At 49.5% G+C, this 25,403-nt stretch overlaps 2 protein-coding genes and 1 long non-coding RNA gene across 13 annotated transcripts in view; 2 read left to right on the top strand and 1 right to left on the bottom strand.

Annotated features, from left to right (window-relative positions):
- The window catches only part of WDR25 (WD repeat domain 25), a 140,310-nt gene extending 134,153 nt beyond the window's left edge, over positions 1-6,157 (bottom strand). For 2 of the 10 annotated variants that reach the window (XM_058740711.1, XM_058740712.1), the window contains exons 1-2: positions 5,700-6,004; positions 1,738-2,582 (exon numbers count right to left, since the gene is read on the bottom strand). In XM_058740711.1, coding sequence (XP_058596694.1) covers positions 1,738-2,544 — 807 coding nt within the window. In that variant the 5' untranslated portion in view covers positions 2,545-2,582; positions 5,700-6,004. The other 8 variants (XM_058740706.1, XM_058740710.1, XM_058740714.1 and 5 more) reach the window with 8 other exon arrangements.
- The window catches only part of WARS1 (tryptophanyl-tRNA synthetase 1), a 31,904-nt gene continuing 12,646 nt past the window's right edge, over positions 6,146-25,403 (top strand). The window contains exons 1-6 of one of the 2 annotated variants that reach the window (XM_058740717.1): positions 6,146-6,260; positions 12,532-12,710; positions 17,697-17,910; positions 18,915-19,023; positions 23,063-23,182; positions 23,697-23,879. In XM_058740717.1, coding sequence (XP_058596700.1) covers positions 12,597-12,710; positions 17,697-17,910; positions 18,915-19,023; positions 23,063-23,182; positions 23,697-23,879 — 740 coding nt within the window. In that variant the 5' untranslated portion in view covers positions 6,146-6,260; positions 12,532-12,596. Of the gene's footprint in view, positions 6,261-7,126; positions 7,284-12,531; positions 12,711-17,696; positions 17,911-18,914; positions 19,024-23,062; positions 23,183-23,696; positions 23,880-25,403 lie in introns of those variants that run through there. The other variant, XM_058740716.1, reaches the window with a different exon arrangement.
- On the top strand, positions 12,717-15,153 carry LOC131518110 (uncharacterized). The gene is made up of 2 exons (XR_009264918.1): positions 12,717-14,149; positions 14,579-15,153. It is a non-coding gene; the product is annotated as an uncharacterized LOC131518110 (long non-coding RNA).

Raw genomic sequence — 25,403 nt, 5'->3', positions numbered from 1 at the left:
AAGTCCCTGGGCTTCAGACCGAAGGCAGAGCGCGGCACTGTCCCCGAACGACTCTGTTAGCCCCGCCAGAAGAGAACACAGATAAGTGGGCTCGTGACCCAAACTGGTCACTCAAAAATGACAACGATACCCATCGATTTAGCTTATTTCAAAGCCTCACTGTCCTTAAGTTTCCTTTCTTCATTTCAGAAAACGCCTCCTAGGAGAAAAGCTCAAAACGTAATTCGCAAGCACAATGTCCTGGGCAGGATGGTTCCAGAACAGTAAGAAAACAGAGGGAGGAAGCTGACACTCACCGAGCACCTGGAGGGGTACCTAGCTCTGCGACAGGGTTTTGTAAGTGTTTCTCTCACCTGGTCACATGACACAGGTATGACTGTGCCCTTTACATAGGAGACACCAGACCGGAAGTGGGGCCGGCCGACCTGCCCACCAGGTGCTCTGTAGCAAGACTGGATCTGAAGCCATGTTCCCTCAACTCCAAAGCCATTTTCTTTCCAGGAAGCGTTCGTTCAGCTCGCACTTACGTGGCACCTATTGCATACAGGTGACTTCCTAGGTGCTGCTGAGAGCGAGGGGGAGGGGCTGGAGACAGGTCAGAGGAGGTGTGACGCACCCGCCGCACGACATACCTGAGTACGTGGGGTCTGCTCACTGGAAGTCTACATGACATCAGGAGCTTTTAAGATAAGTAACAACGAGGGTCACCCGGGGGCTCAGTCGGCTGAGCGTCCAACTTCAGCTCAGGTCATGATCTCGTGGTTCCCGAGTTCGAGCCCCGTGTCAGGCTCTGTGCTGACAGCTTGGAGCCTGGAGCCTGCTTCGGATTCTGTGTCTCCCCCTCTCTCTCTGCCCCTCCCCCGCTCATGCTCTGTCTCTCTCTCTCTCTCAAAAATAAATAAACATTAAAATAAATACAATACAATACAATACAATACAATACAATACAATACAATACAATACAATACAATAGGTAACAACGAGGAAAAAGAGTTTCTGTGGAACCCGGAGGTCCTCCACGGCATCTGCAGCCATCCCCTGGTCCGGCCCCTGCCCGCTTCCCTAACCTCAGGACCCTCACCCCCACCAGGCCCCTCAAGACTTCCATGCTTACAGCCAAAGACATCCTTCTGCCGCATCTCACCCCCTTCACCACATGAACCTTCCCCTCCTTCTGGAAGCCTTCACCAAGCCCCCCAAGACCGGGCTGCTGTCCCTCCCGGCGGGTTCACAAAGCACTTGCATCCCACTGAGAGTCTGGTCCTTACACTCCAGAGCCGAGGGCTGGGAGAGCCTCTCCCCTCGTCCACGGCCTCTACCACGAGGCCAGGGACCAGCACGGCGCCTGGCACGGAGTTGGCGAGGCTCAACACTCAACGTGGTTCACAGGGGCCCGGGACCCGTCCTGGGCCTGCTTTCCGAAACTCTGACGCCCTCGCTCAGCGACCTCACCCACCCAGGGCTCCAGCGTGCCTGCGCGTCCTCAGTGTCCCCACAAGGGACAAGGACTGGTACCCTCTGGTGCCCTCGGCGAGGCGGCATCGGGGAAGAGCGGACAAAACGAACCTGCAATCCAAGGTGGGCCACTGAGAACACACTTTCAAACACGACGGAGAGAGTTACACAAATTTCCCCACAGAAACGTGCAGCACCCCTACCTCACTGTCGTGAAGAACAAAATACCCCGGCAGCTTACTCCCAAGAGCCCCTGAAGAAGGGGGATCACTCAAGTCTTACCTTGAAGGTTTTGTCCATGGAAGCTGAGAGAAGCATGTGACTCTTGGCGAAGACTGGACACCACTGAATGCTGTTGACGGGGCCCCTGTGGCTTCTCAGGTGGAAAAGCACTTTCCTGGGAATCGTGGTTTCTCGATACGGACTGTCCAAGTATGGCTCAATAAACTCGGACACTCTGGGGGCCACACAGAGAGGGGCCGGGGCACGCCCCACAGAGGGACCCTGTGCCTCCGTATCTTTACTCTCGCCTGTTTCTGTGCTTAATGCCTGCGACTGTCTTAATCTTTTGGGGGTGTAGGGCACGACACAGTCCTCACACCTTTTCCTCTGAAGAGAGTTGCCATTTTTACCTGGGGTTTCAGATTTGGTTTGGGCACAGGACGACGGCTCGGGGGAGTCGTAAGTTCCCCAGGAGAGTTTCACCTGCTTAAAGCGGGCAGCTGCCAGGGGCACATGGCCAGCTGGAACGTGGCTGGTCCACAGGGAAGGTCGAGGAGGCTTGCCTGTGGGGAAGGTGGCTTCAGGCTCTGTTCTGGGCCACCGTAGCCTCTGGCTGGGGCAAGATCCTGGGTCACTTCTCCAGAGCCGAACCAGGGGGAGACGATGGCCAGCTGGGTCTTCATGAGAACCGTGCTTTGTGGGCAGTGCTGCCCCTTCTGTCACACCTGGGGTTTCTGATGCAAAATCCTGCCCACGAGGTTTGACCACATCAGAGGTGTCCTTCACCTGGCCAGCAGCATTAAAACTTTCCGCAGGCTCAGTCTCAGCCTCTGACTCTGAGTCATCATAAGCTACCAATGAGGCCATTGAAGACAGTTTCTTGCTATCGTTGGAGGACAAACTACCTAAGACCAAACAAAGTCAAATGTCAGAAAATACACATGGAAGAATATTTACCACCACACGTAATTAAAAGAAAACATGCCATCTAGCAAACCCATGATTGGAAAACTCTAGGAAGAAACACATTAAAAAATGAGGGCTTTTTTGGGGCACCAGGGTGGCTCAGTCGGTTAAGTATCCGACTGGGGCTCAGGTCATGATCTCACGGTTCGTGAGTTCGAGCCTCACGTCGGGCTGTGTGCTGACAGCTTGGAGCCTGGAGCCTGCTTCGGATTCTGTGTCTCCCTCTCTCTCTCTGCCCTCCCCTGCTCACGCCCCCACCTCTCAAAATAAACATTAAAAAAAAATAAATTAAAAAACATTTTTTTTAAATGAGGGCTTTTCCACATACCAGGCATAACTAGAAGATACATATTTTTTTTTTTCAAATGAAGACTATGGAATATCTGGGAATAACTTTAGCAAAAAATTAGCAAGATCTATAGGAAGAAAACTAAAACTTTATTGAAAGACATAAAAGAGGACCCGACTAAATGGAGATAGGCTGCCTGGACAGAAAGATTCAGGACTTTAAGATGTCTTTCGTAAGATCAATTTGGGCCTTTGAGGGTAGGTCTGAAAATACTGAAATGGGAAGAGGTCCAGAACCCACCAAGTGGGAAAAGCACGTCACCCGTACCTTCCTCCACCCCTTGTGCTCCAGTCCTCCAGTCCCTCCTTTACCCTCGCCCCCCACTGCCTAGATATCCTGTCTCAACAACAAGCCAGCTGGGGAGACAGACCCACAACACAAGACTAGGATGTTCAAGCAACCAATCCCCCCCAGTTTTGAAGGTGTGGTCTGAATCCCCCAATTTCACTCCAAACACACACTGACACAGCAGTGAATCTCCCCTTTCTATAAGATTCTTCCTGGGACACCTGGGTGGCTCAGTCAGTTAAGCACCTCGCTTGAGTTCAGTCACGATCTCGCAGTTCATGAGTCTGAGCCCCACATCAGGCTCTGAGCTGACAGTGCAGAGCCTGCTTGTGATTCCGTCTCCCTCTCTCTCTGCCCCTCCCCGACTTAAGCGTGCACGCTCTCTAAATAAATAAACTTTTTAAAAATTCTTTAAAAGATTCTTCCTGAAATTCTGAGCCATCATACACAATAAATGTCTGCCACCTAGTTTCTAGAAAGAAGTACTTCAGTCTGGAGTCCCATTCAATGTTTTTTTTACATATATTCAATATAATTTATTGTCCAATTGGTTTCCATACAACACCCAGTGCTCATCCCAACAGGTGCCCTCCTCGATGTCCATCACCCACTTTCCCCTCTCCCTCAACCCCATCAACCCTCAGTTTGTTCTCAGTATTTGAGTCTCTTATGGTTTGCCTCCTTCCCTCTCTGTAACTTTTTCCCCCCTTCCCCTCCCCCATGGTCTTCTGTTAAGTTTCTCAGGATCCACATATGAGTGAAAACTCATGTAGGGTATCTGTCTTTCTCTGCCCCATTCAGTGCTTTTAAGACGAAGCACAGTCAGGAGGAAGACAGGGATGCCCAGCACATCCAGGACAGCAGATGGCGCAGTGGAGCAGCGCTAAAACTTGGCAACCCACCAACTTCCAAGAACGCCCCACCCTGCCCTACCTTACTGTACCACACTGAACCCCTACTCCCACACACGGGGTCAGGTCAGCGCCAGAGATTCCCTCTGGGTCCTCTGTTAAGCCACTCCAGACAGCCTACCACCCAGCTCTTGCCCTGGGCGGTGGGTACCAAAGGGTACCCATCACCTGAAGGGCCCCACGGCCTGACACGTTACGTCTTCATTCAACAAATGTCTGTAGTCTACCTCCTCCAAAAGTTGCACCCCCACCTGCAGCCCAATCTAGGCAGGTAAAATAAAACTTCTATAACCGGCCAGCGTATCTCAAGCAGAACTAATGTAATGGACTAATTATAAACTAACGGACTGTGCTCTGCAAACAACTTGGCATTTCTGTTCTCTACATACTTAGCCTGGTCCTGAGGCCCATCCTGATGAGACCTCTCACCTGTCTCGGCTCCTGTGCACAGCACCACACACCACGGCATGCCATTCCTTCCTGTCACAGGGAACCCACCAGGTTCCCACCAGCAGGGTGTCTGTGCCCAGCCGTGAGATGGAATCCCGCCCACCTGGTTTTCTGCAGCGGTCAACTTAAAGAAAAGAGAGGCCGATGGCTGGATCAGAGAGTAAAAGATCAGAGAGTAGTGGGGCTGGGGCCCGTTAGCCCACTTCCTAACAAGGCAAGGCAGCAAGGACTGAATGAATGCAGAAGGGTGGATGATAAGGCTCCCAACACTACCTGCTTCGTGGACGCGTCGTTCATTTATTCGATATTGATGGAGCATGGGCTACTCACCGAGCCCCACCCCAAGCACACCGTAGCAAGCGATACAGTGAAGGATGCCCCGTGCTCACCATGCTCACATGCCGGCGGGAGAGACAGACCATAATCAGGTGAAATACAGGGTGTGACGTAGTACGAAATCCTAAGGAGAAAAGTAAAACAGGACAGTACAGGTGGCGGTGAGCTTGGGGCTGCAGTTTCCTCTAGGGTGGCCGAGGCAGACCTAAGACAAACGGTGACATCCGAGCAATTGATGCTCTGGAGGAGGTGAGGGAACAGAGGTGGTGAGAAGCACTGGAGAATGAAACAACAAAACTAATCAAATGGGGCCAGAGAGAAGGAGGCAAGGGTGATTCAAGAAAAACATGCGAAAGTGGGAAAGAATGGGTAACATCAGGAACAACAGAAACTTTAGGGGGGAAAAGTGCTGCCTTTTTTGTTTCTAAGGCAAATGGGGAAAAAAAGGAAAATATTTCATGGTGTGGGGACGTTCAACTAAGACAAAGAGGTACAGGGAGAAAGGTAAGAGCATTGGAGAAACGAGGCTACAAAACGGGGGAGTGGCCCTGAGAGTCACTAGCACGTCAGCTCCACGAGGACAAGACTCCTTGTGTTTTGTTCACTGCTTGATCCCCAGCATCTAGAAATATTTGTGAAATGCAACCTGGTGGGAGGGGGGCACAGAGAAAAGTAAAAGAAATAGGATATTCTCCTTCAACAAACATATCCTGATTACCTACTCTGTGCCAAGCCTTATGTTGGGTCTGGTGTGTACAGCGATTAAACACAGAACACGGATCCTGCGCCGGAGGCTACAGACCGACGAAGGCAACAAAGAAGATACGACCAGAGATGGGTTTTGAAGGATGAATAGAAGTTAGCCGAGCTGTCAAGAGCTGGAGGTGAGGCTGGTCCAGAGCACCGCGCATCCGGAAGGCAGCAGCGATGAAGGACGGGCGAGGGACGGGGAAAGGCCCGCGCTGAGGGGTGTGGTGCTCTCCGACCGCCGCCGCCGCCGCGGGGTTCCAGCCCCCTCCCGCCCCCGGGCCCGCCGCTCACCACACGCACCGGAAGCGCTCGGTCCTCCCGGAGGCAGTCCCGCCGGCACCCCGCAGCCCAGTCGCGTTCCGCGGGTGCCGGGGCCTCCAACCAATCACCCGCGGCCTCCGTCCTGCCCCCGCGCGAACAGCCAATGAGGGTGCAGCCTGGCCGGAAGTGGTTCCGGCCGGAAGGAGTTTCCAAGGACGCCCAGGAGGCCGTCCGTGGCTGAGCCGGCGGTGCTGAAGGGCCCGGCTGGGCCGGTAAGTGAGGGGATGAGGGAGGGCGGGAGGCCGGGGCGGTGCCGGAAGACCTGGCCCTCCCGGAGCCGCCTGCAGGCGAGGGCCCGGAGTATCCTCCTCAGAGCCCGGCTCGCTGCCCGCCGGGTTCTGGCACCACGAGGGGCGCGGAGGCTGGCACGGCGCCCCTCGCCCCCTTCCTCCCAGCGCCGGCGTCCCCGTCTGTCGCCCACTCCTGCCGGCACCGACCCTGCATCGTCTCCTACCTCTTCCCTGTCCCCATGGCGAGAAGCCCCCACTTTTAACGGGGCTCTGCCACGTGCCGGGGGCTTTGCCTCTGGTATCGTACTTAGTCCCCTCCACGGTAAAGTTAGGAGGCTTCTTTATGCCCATTTCACAGATGAGGAAACTGAGGATGAAGCAGAGAGGTAATGTGACTTGCCCAAGGTGTTGAGATGCCCGAGCTGGGATTGCAACCCGGGCCCGTCTGACCCCAGAACTCATGATCTTTCCACTGCATTGCGCTGCCTCAGTGAACACCTGCAGGGAAGGCACAGTCGCCGTTCGGCCTCTGCACGGCTACACATAACACTTACTCACACTGATGCTCGGGTGGGGAAGAGGAAGAGGGTGGAGAGGTTATACGGAGGCCAGTCTAGGGTATGTATGGGGTGGCTGATGCAATGACTCGTTTCTCCAGAGGGTTTCATTGGTCCCCACCCACCCCGCCCACCCCACCCACCCCTGATTGGACAGTCTCCTCAAAGAGGTTGGTCAAGAATCTCAAGTGTTTCCGAGAAACTGAGTGATTTCTTTAAAAAAAAAAAAAAAAAAACCCAACCCTACGTGCAAATAGCCGAAGAGTGGGGTAAACAGGAAAAAAAAAAAAAAAAAAAAAACCCCAGAGAAGAGCCTTTTGCTAAAAAGGAAACTGAAAGAAACAGGGGAAGACTATTAAAGAAGACCGCTGGCTGTACAGGGCAGTCTCAGCTCCTCAACTGCCCGGCGTGACCAGTGGCCACCTCTGCAGTGTCTCCCACAACCTGGGTATGTATTGCCATCTTTGCCAGGCTTGGAGCTTATTGGTATTTTTTTGCCAGCCTTTTACCAAAGTGCTGGAAACCTGGGCGGGGGGGGGGGGCAGGGGAGGTGAGGAGTGGTCTCTCCCAGAATCAGGGCTTACCGACCGGGCATCGTATTTCGTCCCGTTGACCCAAGTTCATGTGGTTCACGGCTTCCCCAGGGGATGGAGATCTCGGGGGAGCAGTTGCCTGTTTGGGTTTGTAGCTTGACTTGCCACACTTCTGTGTTGGCTGTCCTGTTTCTCCCTGACGAGGACTCCTTACACCGTCGGTACCCTAACGTGTCAGCATTCTCATTGTGACACGCCAGTTGTCTTCGGCCGGCTTCTTGCACGTTGACGTCTTCTTTGCGTCACATGTGTTTTATTTGAAGGGGAGATTTGAAGATCACGTACATTTTATTATTTGAAAGGGAAAATTACCTCTCTTCCCCGCGTTTAACAAAGAAAAGGTGGACATAATCTGTCCCAGGGTTCCAAGTGTTGAAGAACTCCTTGCTCTACCGGTCACTTTCCTGTCCTCTGGGAACAACAAAGCTGTTGTCACCCACACTCCCGGGCCAGGATGTGAGCGATGGGAACCCACCTCCTGGTGGTATTCCAGGCATCCAGAAACTACTGGGTCGTCTGCTCTTCCCGGCTGCTCTAGAATTGGCTGTGTTTGTGCCCCCTTCCCCCGGATTGAGGAGTGTTCTGATCCTCTGTGAGATGATTTCATTATGGCCCAAGTCCTGTTTTTCAGTTAAAGAGTTCTGTTACTTTCTGTTCCTCATCCCAAAAGCAGCCAGTTTCCCCAGGTGCCTGTTAAGCCCCTCCGGAACAGCGGAACCTGTCAAAATGAGCCCAAGATTCAAGTTCTCTAAAAAGAGGAATGGAGAATTAATTTTTAAGAGCTCTTGACTTTTTCTTTAAAGGTGCACTGTGGTCTGCTATGGAGTATGCAGTTCTGCTCTTTCCAGTCCCAGTACTTTTTTCGGAGGAGATGATAGCTTTGTTTCTTTGCTTTAGATCGTAGGATTTGTTAAGCAGATAAGACAACTCTCCTTAAGAAAGATTCAAGGCTGCCTGGGTGGCTCAGTTGATTGAGCGTTTCACTTTTGATTTCGGCTCAGGTCACAATCCCGGGGTCATGGGATCGAGCCCCGAGTCAGGCTCTGTGATGAGCCTGGAGCCTGCTTAAGATTTTCGCTCTCCCTCTGCCTCTCTCTCCCCCACCCACCTCTCGCTCTCTCTATATATACGTACAAAGATTCAAAGCCCTCCTTGCAGTTTAAGCAGTAAACACCAAGACAGTTGTCTGTACGCTTTTGGCATCTCAGACCCCGTTGCAGAAGTAACCTGCATACTCTGGAACCTGACTGCTCTGCTGAAAACCACGCGTATGCTAGCGTGCATGTCATTTCAGGCATGCTGAACTCTGGGGTAAAAACCTCCGAAGTTAAACTTCATTCTAGATCGTGTCAACTAGATGGGAGAGAAAAGGACAGCGTGCACGTGAGACGGTGGTAGATGGGTGGGTGCCTGGAACAGAAGAGGTTTTGTTCTGTTGTCTCATCACTGAGGTTGCATCATACACACGCACAGCTTATCGTGTGGGTGGTTCCCATGCACTGTCTGCCTCCCCATCACAAGAGCGGGGAGACCTCATCTGCTGTTGTCTCATCGGATTTAGCTCCCGTGTGCTTCTTCTCAAATGGAATTTTGCTATGGAAAGACATATTTTTCCCTACATTGCGGACCCTGAGCACAGACCCCATTCATCTAGCTGATTCTCTACAGTGATCTGCTCCATTGTAGTGGGGAGATTATCTGTCCGGGCCTCACCCAGTTGTCCTACCTGGTGCTTTCCTTAGGAATTTTTTAGGGGTAATTCTGGTCTGTACTTGCTTTTAGCCCTACCCACAGACTTTAGAACCTTACTGCTGTCACCAGTTTCCTTTTATGGCAGACACCGTGTGTTCGGAAGGACCGGGATAAACCAAAGGGAATTCCAAAGAGAGTGACCAGGATGGTAGGCAGATGTTAGTAGTGGGGAAAGAAACCAAACTGGGAGTGTGAAACCTGGAGTGGGTGCCATGCCATCAGCCTGGCCCTTCCCAAATCCTGGCAGGCTCAGCTCCATGATAGGATGCTAAAAATGAGGCTGTTTAGGGGCGCCTGGGTGGCTCAGTCGGGTAAGCGTCTGACTTCGGCTCAGGTCGTGATCTCACGGTCTGTGAGTTGGAGTCCCGCATCGGGCTCTGTGCTGACGGCTCGGAGCCCGGAGCCTGCTTCTGATTCTGTGTCTCCCTCTCTCTCTGCCCCTCCCCCACTCACGCTCTGTCTCTCTCAGACTCTCAAAAATAAATAAATGTTAAAAAAGTTTTTTTTTTAAATAATCAACTTGCCAAAGTGGCATGTTTAAAAAAAAAAAAATGAGGCTGTTTAAAGTCCACGTGGGGGAAATCTACCTTAAAGTGGGAAAAGCACTTGTGAAGATAACATAAGGATGGAAACCTTACGGTGAAGATTGAACTGGGTGACTGATGAGACTGATTAATTCAATAAATGCTGATAAACTGCTGCACAGGAGGCACTAGAAGCACATGGAAGAGAAAGCCCGGTGCCTGCTTTCACTGTCTAGTGGAGAAGACGTGAATAAGTAAATGCGGTGTGAGTGCCCTGGTAGAGTTACTAACAAAATGCTTGGGGACCACCGACGACAGAGGGATCGGCTTGGCCCCAGAGGCGCAGGACTCAGGAAGAGCTGCTGAAAAGAGCTGAGGCCCGAATTCCTAAGATAACAGGAAGTGTGCGTGAAGAGGAGGGTATCACATTCCAGGCAGGGGGAGCGGCTGGAATCCTGAGAGAGCACGCGGCTTAGAGGAGCTTTGGCATCAGGTCCCGGCTCAGCTACCCTGGCAGTGGAGCCTCAGGGGCTGGTTCTAACTTCCCTGGGCCATCAGCCTCTCATCTGCTGATGCAGAGCATATCCTATGCCATGGGATGTGATGTTTGGCCATTTGTGGCTAGGAGTGGTTTTCGTCCCTTTGATTGTTATCTGATACGAGCCTCAGTGTTTGTCCTCACAGGTGCTCCTCAGAGGCTCTTCCGCATTTCTTTTTTATAGGCTTCCCTAAACTGGGGCTTTGTTATCTGAAACAATCATTTCACCCAACTTCCTTTTCTGGGAATTGAGGTGATTCTCAGCAAGGGGGGAAAAGAAAGTGACTATTGTCTCATCCTGGTTTCAGTATTACAGTTTGATTGACTTATATAAAAATTGGCCTAGTTAAAATTGATATGCTTCTTAAGTAAACATTTAGCAAATTGATAAAAGATAAATTACCCCTGGGGCGCCTGGGTGGCTCAGTCGGTTAAGCATCCAGCTTTGGCTCAGGTCATGATCTCGCGGTTCGTGGATTCGAGCCCCACGTCGGGTTCTGTGCTGACAGCTCAGAGCCTGGAGCCTGCCTCGGATTCTGCGTCTCCCTCCCTCTCTGCCCCTCCCCTGCTTATGCTCCGTGTCTCTCTCTCTCTCTCGAAAATAAATAAATATTAATAAATAAATAAATAACCCCTTGAGGTACCTGGCTGGCACATTTGGTAGAGCATGCAACTCTTTAATCGTGGGGTCGTGAATTTGAACCCCACAAGTTAGTGTTTACTGGGTGGCTCAGCCGGTTAAGCATTCGGCCTGCTCTCAGCTTGGGTCTTGATCTCAGGGTTGTGAGTTCAAGCCCTGCGTTGGGCTCCGTGCTGGGCGTGAAGCTTACTTAAAAAAAAAAAAAAAAAAAATTACCCCTCAAGTTTGTGTGTTTGGCTCAGAGAGTTAATAGAAAAAAACTTAAACAGTTAGACACAAAATAGTCATTGATCGAACCTCTGCCACGGGGCTAATGCTGTCCTGGACTGTCTGTTCACCCACACCGTCACACTCCATCCACACACCAATCCCGCAGGTAGGGTTACCGTCAGCCGCGCCTCACGGTCGAGAAGCTGAGACTCCTCGCAGTCAGGGAACGTGTAGGACAGCTTTGGAGGGTGTAAGGTGCAGCTGCTCGAGCTTATGTCCCGTCTCTACCGCTCGTGTTATCTCGGGGAAGTTTCATAACCTCTCTGTGCCTCGGTTGGCTCATCCGTAAAATGGGGACAACTGATCTGTCTCACAGGATTGCCGTGAAGCTTCAGCAAGTGAATGTGTATAAGGTGCTCAGAAAAGTAGCAGGTACGGAGGTGCCGGGAGTTAGCTGCTCTGGCACAGCCCGTTGTCATTGTCCTGTCCTCACTCAAGGTACAGCTGCAAGTCATAGACGGAGCTGGGGTTCAGCCGAGCCCCGGAACCCTGACGACAGTACTCGTAATAGGTGTATGTCTTGTTTTAGTTTACGAAAGGCTACCAGCTGGTTTTTCCTCATTTCTTCTTTAGAGCAGCCCTCAAGGTAGGTGGAGAGGTTCCTGATGGTGCCACTTGATAGATGAGGAAGCGGACACTAACCCAAAGGGGGACTGACTGCGGCTGGTCTCTGCTCCAAGGCGACACTGGGTGGCCTGCCTTGTGTCCCACCTTTTTCAAGGCTAACAGAAAATAGTAACTACTAAAAGGTGCCGGTACACCTTCTTCAGAGGTCTGCAGTGAAGTTAGTCGGCACGTAGAATGGTCAGGCTGTGTATAGTTTTTTCCCCGTTTGGAGCCCGGGACAGATAAGGCCCTGCCCTCCACCCCACCTCGCTTCAGCTGAGAACAGAGCAGCTGGCTGGCAGAGAAAGCCATTTGTTCAGCCGTATGTTGGTTACGGCTGCAAAGGCCTGGAAACTCATCCCCGGCACAATTAAGATAAAGAGTAAATAGCAGTCTGCCAAATGTTTTTAGCTCTAGTGGACTTAGGTTTGTTAAAACACTTTGGTGTTTGCTCCCTGAACAAACACGCGTCCTTCCTGTGCGCTGGGCACCGGGTGAGGCTCACATGCTCTTAGTTAGGGGTCCTCCTTTGCTGCCCTGAACTCCCAGCCCCTCCGTCAGTCCTCCTCACTGCACTTGCTCTTCCTCTTTTCTCCCTCATGGCCCCAAATTCCTGCCGATGCCTTTATCACCGCTGTTTCCCCCATGCCCTTTCTTGTAACTCCTGCATCCTTGTTGGAAAGGCGAAGGACTAGGTAGATGCATGAGCGGGAAAACAGCTGCAGTGGTTGGTTAATCGGTCTTCCCCCCCTTCTCCCCCTTGCCCCCCACAGTTTTGTCTGGACCACCGAGCAAATCTTCCAACGCCCTAGCCAGCTAGAGACCTGGGTCCTGGAAGATGGCGGACGTGCCCAACGGTGAACAGGGGTGTGCCTCCCCTCTGGAACTGTTCAACAGGATAGCCGCTCAGGGGGAGCTCGTACGGTCCCTCAAAGCTGGAAAGGCACCACAGGTATGGGATTTGTCGGGTTCGCTGCACGTGCATCTGGGCCAAGTCTAGGGTTATGTCTCCCGGGAGCAGACTGTTCCCAAGACTCTGTTCCCTCAATAACTGAGGTCTTTTGACTATGAATTTATTTTCTCCGTTATTGACGTGCGTGTGGTCTAAACAAAAGCCTCCGAAATTCAGCAGCCCTCCACCTTTCCTGTTCCATTTTCTTTTCCCAGGAACAAACATTTCAGTTCTTTGAGCGGATTCTTTGACAGGTACCCCCCATTTCTCTAAAAATCACACTTTTACATTGCTTCTTGTCGATATTCAGGTGTGGGTGAGAGGAGTTAGCACCTCCATCGGCACCTCCCATCCCTCTGCTGTCCCACGCATGTCAGTCAGTGTCAGCATCGATGCTCTTCTGACCACATAAGTGCTGCTGGCAGCTGACCCACTGAGTGTACTCCAGGCGCCTTGCCTTTCCTGCCCCGGAGTTGATGTTTGTCCAGATTCCTGTTGGCTCAGCGTCTTGTGTACTAATGGTAATGGGGCTCCGGGCCCCCTCCAGCCGGGTGAGTCTCCTCCCAGGGCACTCACACCAGCCAGTCTGTAGCTCATCTTCTTGAAAAGCTGTCTCTCCCTTCCCTCCCCCTGTGGGCTCCCTGTTTCCTGATCCTGTGTCTTACTCTGCCTTTGTTTACTCTGCCTTGACAGAGCAGATCCTCCAATAGTTTTCTGAAAAAATTAGCGCTAAAGAAATAATTTGGGAGGACTTGCATGTCTCAAAGTACCTTTATTTTGTCTACTATAACTAGAAACTTAAGACCCTTAACTCTCAGGGCGCCTGGGTGGCTCAGTCAGTTAAGCGTCCAATTTGGGCTCAGGGCAGACTCTCGTGGTTCATTGGCTTGAGCCCCTCCTGGGCCTCACTGGGCTTGCCATGCACTCTCGTGTGTGTGCTCGCACTCTCTCTCTCGCTCTCTCTCTCTCTCTCTCTCTCAAAAATAAAAAAACTTAAAAAAAAAAAAAGAGGACCCTTAATTCTCAGAAATTCTATTATGTCTTTGATTTCTTCTCTCCTGTTTTCTCTGTTCTCTGTGGGTCTTTTTTTCCCAGAAGCTGGCCCCCTCTGTTTTTGTTTTTGTTTTTATTTTATTTTTTAACTTCTCCTTTCCATTGTGTTTTCTTGTTGCTCTTCTTTCAGATATATTTCCTTAACTTCTTCTGTTTCCTTTTTTTTTTCCCTTTGAGTAGGCTCCACACCCAACGTGGGGTTTGAACTCATAACCCTGAAATCAAGAGTGTCATGTTCCACCCACTGAGCCAGCCAGGCACTCCCTCCTCAACTCTTAATCCTCCTATCGTGTTTCGTTTATCCTGTCATTTTTAACTTCCATGAGCTCATTTGCTTTTCGAATGTTCCTTTCCTTATAGCAACCCGTTCTTGTTTCCTAGGTACAGTAAATGACCTTTTATCTCTGAGATCTTGGTGATGATTTTCCTGATATCCTCTGAGGACAGAGGGGCTGGGCTGTGTGGCTGTCCCTGAACTTCCCTGTTCAGTGCCTTGTGCCCCTGATCTAGATACTTCTAACTCCACCTCCCTGGCACAGAGCCTCTGGGGGGGGGGGGCGGGGCGCAGGCAGAGAGCCGACCAGCTGTTTCTTAAACAGACTTTCAACCTGTGCTCCTGTTTCTAGAACCCACTTTCCCCCTCACTTCCACTGATGCCCCAGCCCCCAGCCCCAGGACTCCCCAGCGGCATAATTCCGGTGTTTTCACGACATTCTGCTACCAGTCCATCCAGCAGCTCTGCAGTTTCCGAAATCTTGTTGCTGACTCCCTCTTTTTGTTGCCTTTGTCCTCACGGGGTTACGCCTTTCTTAAAGGTCTCTCTGCTGTTGCTGCGAGGTTTCAGGAGTGTAATCCGTTCCGTCTGCGTCTCTAATGCACGGAGGCACTGCCTTTCCTGCTGCGATGCCTCCACTCTTAGGACCCTCAGCTGCTACCTCTCCGTGACTTCCTCGTCCGTCACTTCCAGCCCCGGTTGTCTTCTTCTCAGGACCGCTTCCTGGGTCCTCCACCGATGGCATCAACCATCTCCCGCCCACCCTGGCAGTTTACTTCAACTCTTTGGACCCCGAGTAAACCATCGTATCTTAAAAGAAATAAGTGGTACTGTGAGACAGTGATGTCAAAACAAGGAGTTGGTTATTCACAGACAGAGGTTTACACATCAGGTGGGACTTGGTGGATGAGGCGAAGAAGTTGTTTTTAAAAACCTTGAAATAGATAAAGGGCCCAAATGTTGTTCATTTACTCTTTAAACCCATTCTTGGAAACTTGGCAGTGGTATTTTTACCTATTTAATACTAAATATGAATGCCATTTCAGAAGTGTTTTTAGTTAGTAATTCTTAGTGACCCCGGTTGTGTTCATTATTAAACACACGATACTTACCACCGTTTAGAATTACTCTTCCTAGTGTGTTCTTTGACTTAAGCCATCAGCTGACCAACGAGAGAGATCAGAGGTTGCACAATGAAGTCCGAGCAAAATGGGGAAAACTCAGAAGTAAATTTGGCTCTGGAATGTGTTATGATAGAACACCTGATGTTTTAGAAATTGACTTTGTGCAAATACTTGAGCCACTTTGGGAGCACCAATACAGCGAGGGCACCGGGAGTTCTTTCTTCAGCCGTCTCTGCCATGTGTGTAGGCTGGGGTCCTCACCATTCTTCTCTCCTCCATGTACCAGGGGGATAAGACCCCCTGCTTTCGGCCACAGTTCACTAAAAAGCAGGGTGTTTCCTGGGGGGATAGGTCAGAATCCAGGGGCTCTGAAGAGAGACAGTGGCTGGGAGCATGAACAGTTTGAGCAGGACTCGAGAAATGACAATGGACACAGGGGTGCCTGGGTGGCTCAGTCGGTTAGGCACCCGACTTCGGCTCAGGTCATAATCTCCCAGTTTGTGAGTTCGAGTCCCGCGTCAGGCTCTGCACTGACAGCTGGAGCCTGGAGCCTGCTTCCGATTCTGTGTCTCCCTCTCTCTCTCTCTGCCCCTCCCATCCTCATGCTCTGTCTCTCTCTGTCTCTCAATAATAAATGTTGAAAAAATTTTTTAAATCAAAAACAAAACAAGAAATGGCACTGGATTGTAAAGGTTAAGCTAGAGAGCAGTCGTTTTTCTTGTCCTCTTAGTTTAAGTAAACTTTTTAATTGGAAGTGCACCATTTAACCAGAAAAGTATGGAGATCGTAATCAGTCCTCTTACTGAATTTTCACAAAATGACCGCACCTATGTAACCAGTGCCCACATCAGGAAACCAGACAGCAGCGCCCGGAAGCCATCCTCAGGCCCCTTCAGCCACTGCCTCTGCCCTCCACCCTAGGCCTCCACCATGGATAGTTCTGCCTGTCTTGGAGCTTTATATATTCAGGTTGTGTATAGTCTTTTTTTTTTCTCCCCTAGAAAGTCAGCTTTTAAGTCCTGTTTCAGTGTCCTGTTCCATGTTAGATTAAGGAAACAAGAAAACCCACACGGCAGGCTTGTCTGTCTGTTTAAATCCCACTCCAGACTGCAGACAGTTCTCGAGTAGGGATACTGGTTGAATGTTTGACTTTCGAAGAGCCTCCGGGTTGCAAGCAGAGTTCGAGCAGATAGAGTATTAAATGTCAACATAGCCGGTGATAAAAGGGTATTGACCAAAGTGTACTTCAAAGCATGCTAATCCTTCCCACAGATAATTCGATAAATCATGCTTGCTAAACATTATGTGGTTGCACTGAACCTAGGCGCTGCAGGAATGAGATGAGTAAAACGTACTCACCTATGCAGCCTGGCAATTATCCTATCTCTTCTCTGAGGGTTAGCCATGGAGTTATTCGGCCCACGGTTCTAATTCATTTTAAGAACGAATTCCAGGTAGTTTCCGAATTTGAAACTCAAATCTGTATCTGCGGAATCTCCCCAAGCTGTCAGTTCTCTGTGGCCCCGGGGCTGCTCCTGATGCAACCGTGACGTCTGGATGGAGGTCGGTGTGGTGTCTCCACCAGGAAACCCAGTTTATGGAACATTATGTGTAAACTCTAAACAGGAATGTTTGTACTTCCCTTGGCAGGCAAATTGGACTGTGTATATTCTTTGTTTGTGATCTAATCCAGCAAGGCCAATTACAGGAGCAGAGCTCTGGGCATAGCATGACTAATGTGCCTAATTAGGCCTGCTCTTTCAGAGGCCAGCCTTCATGGGTGGCTAGTGTGGGCTTCTGGAGCAGAAGGGCTTTGATAGATCTCCAGAGTACCCACGGATGTAGTCTACATTTGTTTTCCTTCTGCTTATTTAAAGCACTCAGTATGCAAACACTTTGGACAGCTTGATAAGGCTCCAAACTACAGTAATATAACTGTTTCCCACTACATCCCTCCTTAATTTATGACTTGAAAGCCTCTATTTTTCCTTGCCTTTATCTGTTTCCCTGTGTCTAGGGTTGCCATTACCATCCTTGGTGGCATCATCTAAGCTGCCGCAAATACTCGTCTCAACTGTGTGGCACAGGAAAACAAGGTCCGATGTAGAATTCCGTATACTCGGTCCAGGGAGCTTGCCGCACACGTTCTCTGGCATCGGTGGTGTTTGAGAAGTCCTTAGTGTCTTCACTGTGTCGTAAATAACAGTGTATATCATGTCACGTTCATCCGGTAGTGTTTGTGGTGGTAATCCGTAGATTACATAGATCCACTAGAACAATGCAGAAGTGAACTATATTTGGGCCCGTGACTTGCCGTGTGTCCCTGGGCAGACTCCTTCACCTCTGTGAGTGTCAGAGTCCTACTGGAACAGCACAGTGACAGTGATGCTGCCTGCCTCGGAGGGCTGTCTTGAGACTGAAGGAGGTAACGTGTGTGAGGGCATTTAGCACAGCGCCTGCCACGCGACAGTCACGTTCAGCAAAATGTTAGCCATGTTAGTATTTTTAGGTTTCATCCTTATTTCCTTTGTCCAGGATGAAATCGATTCTGCAGTACAGATGCTGTTATCGTTAAAAATGAGCTACAAAGCCGCCATGGGGGAAGATTACAAAGCCAGCTGCCCTCCAGGGAACCCAGCACCTGGGAACGATAGTGGCCTGGGTGCCACAGAAGCTGAAGAGGATTTTGTGGACCCATGGACGGTACAGACCAGCAGTGCCAAGGGCATTGACTATGATAAGCTCATTGGTACGTCCTGGGAGAAGCCCCAACTTTTAGAAGTGATCCCATTGGTCACTAGTTGATCTCGTTGGTGTTTTTTTCTCTTGAATTATAAACCCAGTCAAGCTTCAATGGCAAGAAAAAATAGATGCTAAAATCTTTTGGTCGTGCATTATATTCCCAAAGGATTCTTTTCAACTGAAATAACAACGTAAAACTTATTTCAAAATAATGATCTATAGTAGATAGGTTAGTGGAAGCGTTCTCCTTTTTTTTTTGAGCAATTCAGAACTTCAGGAAAGGTCTTTTGGAATGGCATCTTTGCAGTCATTCAAATCACCTTTCACTGAATGCTTAAAGTCAGAAATGGATCACCTAAGTCTCCTCCAGTGGTATTGACTGTGGAGCTGAAAAGCTGGAAGTCTGCTTAAGAAGGGTGACTCCTCAAGGGGACAGGTCGCCACTGGCCAGCCCTTCCCCACAGGGCTTCCTGCTCAGGGAAGTCCGTATTCCAAGATCACTGGTAATCACCAGAGAGGGGGCATTACTAAAATGTTTTGATCAAAGTTGAAAGCCATTTTCCTAATTTAAGTATCGACTACCAATGGGGGGAAATTCACTGGTAGACAGATGCTAGTTCAATCCAACAACTAAAGAATATTAAGATTATGGTTGTCAGTGTACATAAAGTCCCCCGTAATTAGCAACTGGGGGGTGGGGGTGGAGGTGAAAAGTTGCTAGGCAGGCTGAATTCTGGATATGTTTCCCATCAAAATCCAATCCCAGACAAAACACCGTTTTATTCTGTAATTTGTTTCCTGTTTTGCTGGTTGCCGTCTCAGCTGTCATTGTTAACATGAACGGCATTTGATTGGGGTTGAGGTAGGGACTAGGAGCAAAAGTCCTGGAGAGGACTGAGTTCGTTAGGATTGTACACGGATCACCAGCTTTTCCCCTTCGGTAATACCTGATCACCAAACCCCACACCACCTAAGATAGTCATTTCCTCATTACCATTTTTTTTTTTCCAGTTCGGTTCGGAAGCAGTAAAATTGACAAAGAGCTGGTAAACCGGATAGAGAGAGCCATCGGGCAGAAACCACACCGCTTCCTGCGCAGAAGCATCTTCTTCTCGCACAGGTCAGGGGCTTCCCACCCTCCTCTCCCTTTAGTTCCAGGCATGATTAGGAGATCCCTCCTGCAGGCTGCCTGCTATGTGGGGAAATGATAGCCAGCTGTCTGAAGACTGGGGTCCGCCTTCTGTCCTGTCAGTAACTGGCCCTGGGTTCATGTCCTGTCCCCTCCCCCTCGGGCCCCGACTTTATTCATTTGTGAGCTGTTCACTTCACAAGGTGGAGGTCACATACACGGCAGATGAGATTCACGCTAGATTATGCACTATAAAATCGTAAAATGTCATAAGATAAAAGAGATTAGTATGTCCAAGTTTAACATTTCCCACGCGATAAGCAAGAGGCTTCCTGAAACTGCGCCCTCTTCCTGCCATTGTACTGGCTCCCTCGTGAGTCATGGCAAAAGAGAAACCAATAGAGTGTGCCTGGAACAGACTATCCCTGCCTCCTACTATAAATTCCACGCAGATTGCATCAGAAAATGGGCAGGTTCCAAAAGGGTTCTTGTAGCTCATTTTTGAAACTCTGCTCACGGGATTTATGGTCCATGGTAGGGCTGTTCTGTTGTGCTTGCACTTCGTGGTTGTGGGAGAGCGCGCAGGATGGCACTCGGCCGTCTGCCGGAACACTTAAAATTCCGTGTGCGGAAAACGCCACGCCCCACTCAGCCCTCTTTCTGGACAGAATATAATCAAAGCTTTTACCTTAAGATTTAATTAACCTTCTTCAAGTACACAGTTCAGTGGTCTTTAGTATATTCATAAGGTTGTGTACCCATCACCGCCACCAGCTCCAGAACGTCTCCACCCCGGGAAGAAACCCCATCCCCCCACCCCCACCACCCCAGCCACCACCGTTTCAGGGTTTTCAAAGTTCCTCCGGGTTGCCGGGTGCATTAGTGCTTCACTCCTTTTATACCTAAATAATGTGCCATTGAATAGATTCGCCCCACAACATTTTGTTTATCCGTTCACCGCTTGCTGGGCATTTGGGTTCTCTTCACTGGAGAGAATGTATGTTGTGTGGACATACGTTCTCAGTTCTCTCAGGGTGTGGGGGAACAGAACTATTGCATCGTAAGGTAGTTCTAGAACTTTCTGAGGATCTGCCAAACTGATCTCCACAGTGGCTGTGATTTTTGTACTCCCACCAATAGTGCACAAACAAGGATTCCAGTTTCTCCACATCCTCACCAACCCTTACCGTTTTCTATTTTGTGTTTGTTTTAGAGTCATGCTCATAGGTAGGAAGTGGTTTTTCTTTATCTTTTCTTTCTTTTTTTTCCTTGAGAGGGGGAGAGAGAGAGCACAGGCAGGAGCTGGCAGGAGGGGCAAAGGGAGAGAAAGAGAATCCCAAGCAGGCTCCGAGCTCAGCAAGGAGCCTGATGCGGGTCAATCCCATGACCTTGGGATCACGACCTGAGCTGATAGCAAGAACCAGACGCTCAACCGACTGGGCCACCCAGGTGCCCCTGAAGTGGTTTTTCATTGTGTCTTGATTTATGTTTCCCTAATGACTAATGATGTTGAGCATCCTTTCATGTGCTTATTGGCTATTTTTACATATTCTTTGAAGAATATTCTGATCCTTTGCCCACTTTTTAATTAGGTTATCTTTTTATTACTGAGCTATAAGAGTTTTTTATATATATTTCAGATCCTAGTTTCTTATCAAATATAGGGTTTGCAAATACTCCAATTATGTATGTATCTTTTCACTTTATTGAGTGTTCTTTGAAACCCAATACTTTTTCATTTTTATGAAATACAGTTTATTTTGTTTTTCAGTTCCCTTTGCTTTTAGTGTCCTAAGAAACTGTTGCCTAGTCCAAGATCATGAAGATTTGCTCCAAAAGTTTTACTTTTACATTTAGCTGTGGGTTTTCCCCGAAGTATGCCCTGAATTATGTTAAGGAAGTTTCCTTCTCTTCTTAGCTTGTTGAGTATTTTCATCATGAAAGGTGTTGGATTTTATTAAATTCTTCTGAGTCTGCTGAGATGATCGTGTCTTATATTGATAGGGTGTATCACATTGATGGATTTTTGTGGGTGGAACCAACTTTGCATTCCTGGGACAAATCCCACTTGATCATGATACATCATCCGTTTTATATGTTGCTGGATTTGGTCTGCTAGCAGCTGAGGATGTTGGCATCTGTATCACAAGGGTCTGCAGTTTTCTGTCGCTTGTGGTGTCGAGATAACCCTGGCCTCAGAATGAGTTTGCAAGTATTCCCTCTTCAATTTGTTTGGAAGAGTTTGTGAAGGACTGCTGTCGATTGTTGTTTTTTTAATATTTGATAGAATCCGCGATGAGGCCATCTGGTCTTGGGCTCTTTGTGGGTCATTTTTTGATTACTAGTTCAGTTTCTTCGCTTGTTCTAGATTTGTTCAGATTCTCTATTTCTTCTTGAGTCAGTCTGGTAGTTTCTCTCTAGGAATTGGTCTTTTTCATCAAGGTTGTCTCATTTGTGGCCACGCGATTGTTCTTAGCATTCCTTTATAATCCTTTTTATTCCTGTGAAGTCAGTAATAACGTCCCTTCTTCCATTCCTGACTTTAGTAGAGGCTTCGCACTTTTTTTCCCACCTTGGTCACTTTCGCTGAAGGTTTACCAGTTTTGTTGATCTTAAATCAAAACTTAGCATTTTACAGTTCTCGCTGCCCATATGACTTGTTTACTTCTGGGAGTAACCCTGTAGGCTCTTGGCTTGGGGAGGCATGGAACTTGCAACTTTTGGCCATTGTCAGATTTGAGAATGCCCCTCTAACGTTATCATCTGCAAAATGGGGGGTTAGGGGAGAGGTAGCACGTGCTGTCAAGCTGCAAACTGTGGGCTTCGCCTGGGCTCCTTCACCTGCTGGAAACTATCTTCACGAAGCTGAGCTCGATTTGCAAGCCTCAGTCCATTCCCTGTGCTCCTTAAGAGCGCCTGGCCCCCAGGGCAGTCCTCGGGGAGCTCTCAGAGACTTCAAGGACAGCTCGTGGGACAGCTACATTTTTTTCTTGCTTCTTTAAGCCCACAAAAGGTAATTGTGAGAACCAAAGAAAGACTCTTTTCTTCCAAAATTACATTTTTTTTATTCTTTCCTTATTTCAAAAACCGTGTATGATCATTTCCTGGAGGTAAAAGAAGCTAAGCACAAAGAAACAGTCCCCACGACCCTGTGAGCCCGAAGATGGACGCTGTGAACCCTTGGTGTGGGCTGTGAGGAGGGGTCACTTCTTAGAGTATTCTTGCGTGGGGTCTCCCAGCCAGACCTCTTTTATTTGGGGACACTTTGTCCAGAAATGAAGAGCGTTCACACGCTGGAGTAGTGGTTTCACACCCTGCCAATGAGGTGGTTACTGAGGGAGCTTTTTAAAAATGCAGATTCCCAGATACCACCCAGATTCACTGAGTCAGACTCTCTGAAGGTAGGGTCCAGGGAAATGCAATATGACCAGGTGATTCTGCACAATCAGGAGGGAGGACCCTTCATGCGCATTGTCTGTGGACCCCCGTCCTGGGGGAGGGCCGATGATTCCACAGTGACTCCCAGATGAAGACACTTGGTCCCAGCCTGGCTGGGGGAGTCCGAATCAGATCTGCAGCTGGGGACCTGACCTCTATACTCCCCATGCATGTTCTTCACTCCCAGCCCCGAGTCAGGACTGTGCAGGGCCCTGCAGCCTCCCCGTCTGGGTCTCCGGAGTCTCAGGGCTGGGGTCCTAAACAAGGGATTGTGTAGGGCTGGCTTGGCATCATTCCCAGGAAAGCAGATGACGTGGGCACACTGATGTTTGAAAATTCCAAAGGGGCTCCACTGGCTGCCCAACTGTATGCATCTTTTATTCCAAACCTGCGTGTCTCATACTTTTAAAACAAACACAGGAGAAATCATGTCAGTAGACATTTCCTGTCATTTTTCTAACGTAAGTGCCAAGGATAACAAACTCTAACTATTATCTGTGTTGTATTTTCTCTATCATTTCCCAGTGAGCATCAGTGCCTTAATTTTTATTTCAGAAAATCACACTATTTCCTTTTCTCCGTTTTCATTTAGAGATATGAATCAAATCCTTGATGCCTATGAAAATAAGAAGCCGTTTTACCTGTATACGGGCAGGGGCCCCTCTTCCGAAGCAATGCATGTAGGTCACCTCATCCCATTTATTTTCACAAAGTAAGTATTGTATCGGGTACCTTTTTTCACTTCTATTGGTAAACCAGGAATGTTATTTATAAACCATGTCTAGAATGACAAGGCAGCCCTAGTTTGTGTTCGTTAGACAAACAAGGTGTGAGGGGACTGGTACCTTTCTGGCTTCTGTTCACTTTGTTCCTGGTGTCACTTTAGAAAGCGTGGCGTGATGGGGTCAGCCAGCCTGTTTCCTCCTGTTCCTGTTCCTGTGACCGTGGCAGAGTCCCTTCCCTGAGCCTTCATTTCCACGTCTGCAGGAAGGGAGTGATAATACCTACCTCCTAAAACAGTTGCCAGCCTGCAAAATAATGTAAAGCAGTACAAAGCTGAATGCAGGGCCTTCCAAGTTAATCGGTTGTAGTGGTCAAATTTCACAGCATGACACTGTGCGGTTGTGTAGACGAGAAAGTTTTGCCATACATTGTTAGCAGGGACTGTGTCTTCGGATTCAGAACAGAGAAACGAGACGGTAGCCTTCTTTCCCGGTGTGTCCTAGGTGGCTGCAGGATGTGTTTAACGTACCCTTGGTCATCCAGATGACAGATGATGAGAAGTACCTGTGGAAAGACCTGACCCTGGACCAGGCCTACGGCTACGCCGTGGAGAACGCCAAGGACATCATCGCCTGTGGCTTTGACATCAACAAGACTTTCATCTTCTCTGATCTTGACTACATGGGGTAAGGAGAGGATGCTCAGCTGCCTTCTAAACAAGCAGATGCAGACGTCAGGGCCTCATCTCAGCCACGGCTGAGTCGGAGACATCGGAAATGGCCTTTAGGTCTGGTGAATGTTTTTCTCCCTTTGTGAAACATTAGGATATGGTTTGTTGGTTTCGTTCTCCAGTTAAGGTTTCCATCCACAGCTTGAGACAGAATTGTAGTTTCTCTCCGAGGACTGTCACTTTGCCGGGTTAGTGCCTTTCTCTTTCTTGGCATACTTTTCTCCTCACAGAGAAGGACTCGCTGGCACACAGTCCGTTCACGGGCCAGTTCTTTTTTTTTTTTTTTTTTTTTTTTTTAAATTTTTTTTTTCAACGTTTTTTATTTATTTTTGGGACAGAGAGAGACAGAGCATGAACGGGGGAGGGGCAGAGAGAGAGGGAGACACAGAATCGGAAACAGGCTCCAGGCTCCGAGCCATCAGCCCAGAGCCTGACGCGGGGCTCGAACTCACGGACCGTGAGATCGTGACCTGGCTGAAGTCGGACACTTAACCGACTGCGCCACCCAGGCGCCCCGACGGGCCAGTTCTTTAAGTTGACCACTCAGTAGGCCAAAATCCTGCATTTGGAAAATCCCTGAATTGAAACTTCTGAGGTCTGTTTCATCCCAAATGACTACAAAGAACTATGTTAGAAAAGTAAGGCTTTGTCAAGTGTCCCAAGAACATGCTGTTCGGCTCAGCAAATACATCCTGAGCACCTGAGACACAGCTCTCCCCGCAAGGCACAGGCAATCCCCACGGAACCTAAGGAGGGTGGCCCCCATCATACGAGGGCTCATTACCAGGCCAAGACAGGATGTGGTGAAAACACGGGACGGGCTGCGTCCGGACTCAGTACAGAGGAACATGCTCCTTACCATTTCCCCAGAATGTCCCTTTTTATAAGGACTGAAATCTGAATGGTGGCTTTATATCCACAGAGAGACATAGTTGCCTTGATAAGAAGTCTGGCCTTTCTACCAACTAGTAAATGAATTAGTAATTTTTTAATTTTACCTTGAGATTTTTAAAATCGCATCTCTGGGCATACAGGCATTGTGGTGTGGTGTCCTCGGTGGGTTGGCCGGTGCTCCTCTCCGGCGTCACTGCCACGTCCGGCCAGATGGCACACCCCGTGGTCCCACCACCCCACCTTTGAGTGTGTTCTGACTTCTCCTCTCCCTGCGCCACCTCCAAACATGCCGTCAAGCTCCCTTTTCCCGGGAGCTGTCCCTCCTACAGCCTGAGTCACGTGCGCCCCCTTCACCCCCCAGCACCCCGGGCTCCACTCAGCCACATCTGGGACGCAGCGAGGGGTGGCCCTGTTCCGCTTGGTCAGTACAGTAGACACGGGGTGCCTTCTGTGGCAGGCGCCCTCCTCGGTCCTGAGAACACGGCAGTGGGCCAAACACAGTCCCTGCCTCGCTGCCCAGAGATGCCGGTGAGGCAGAAGCAAACGCCCCTTGCAAGCCCACGAAGATGACTGAGAGGGTGGGCAC

This window comes from Neofelis nebulosa, chromosome 7 (assembly GCF_028018385.1).
Source record: "Neofelis nebulosa isolate mNeoNeb1 chromosome 7, mNeoNeb1.pri, whole genome shotgun sequence".
Classification (NCBI taxonomy): Eukaryota; Metazoa; Chordata; class Mammalia; order Carnivora; family Felidae; genus Neofelis; species Neofelis nebulosa.
The sequence above is the reverse complement of the archived record's forward strand: the minus strand, read 5'-3'. Positions and strand labels throughout refer to the sequence as shown.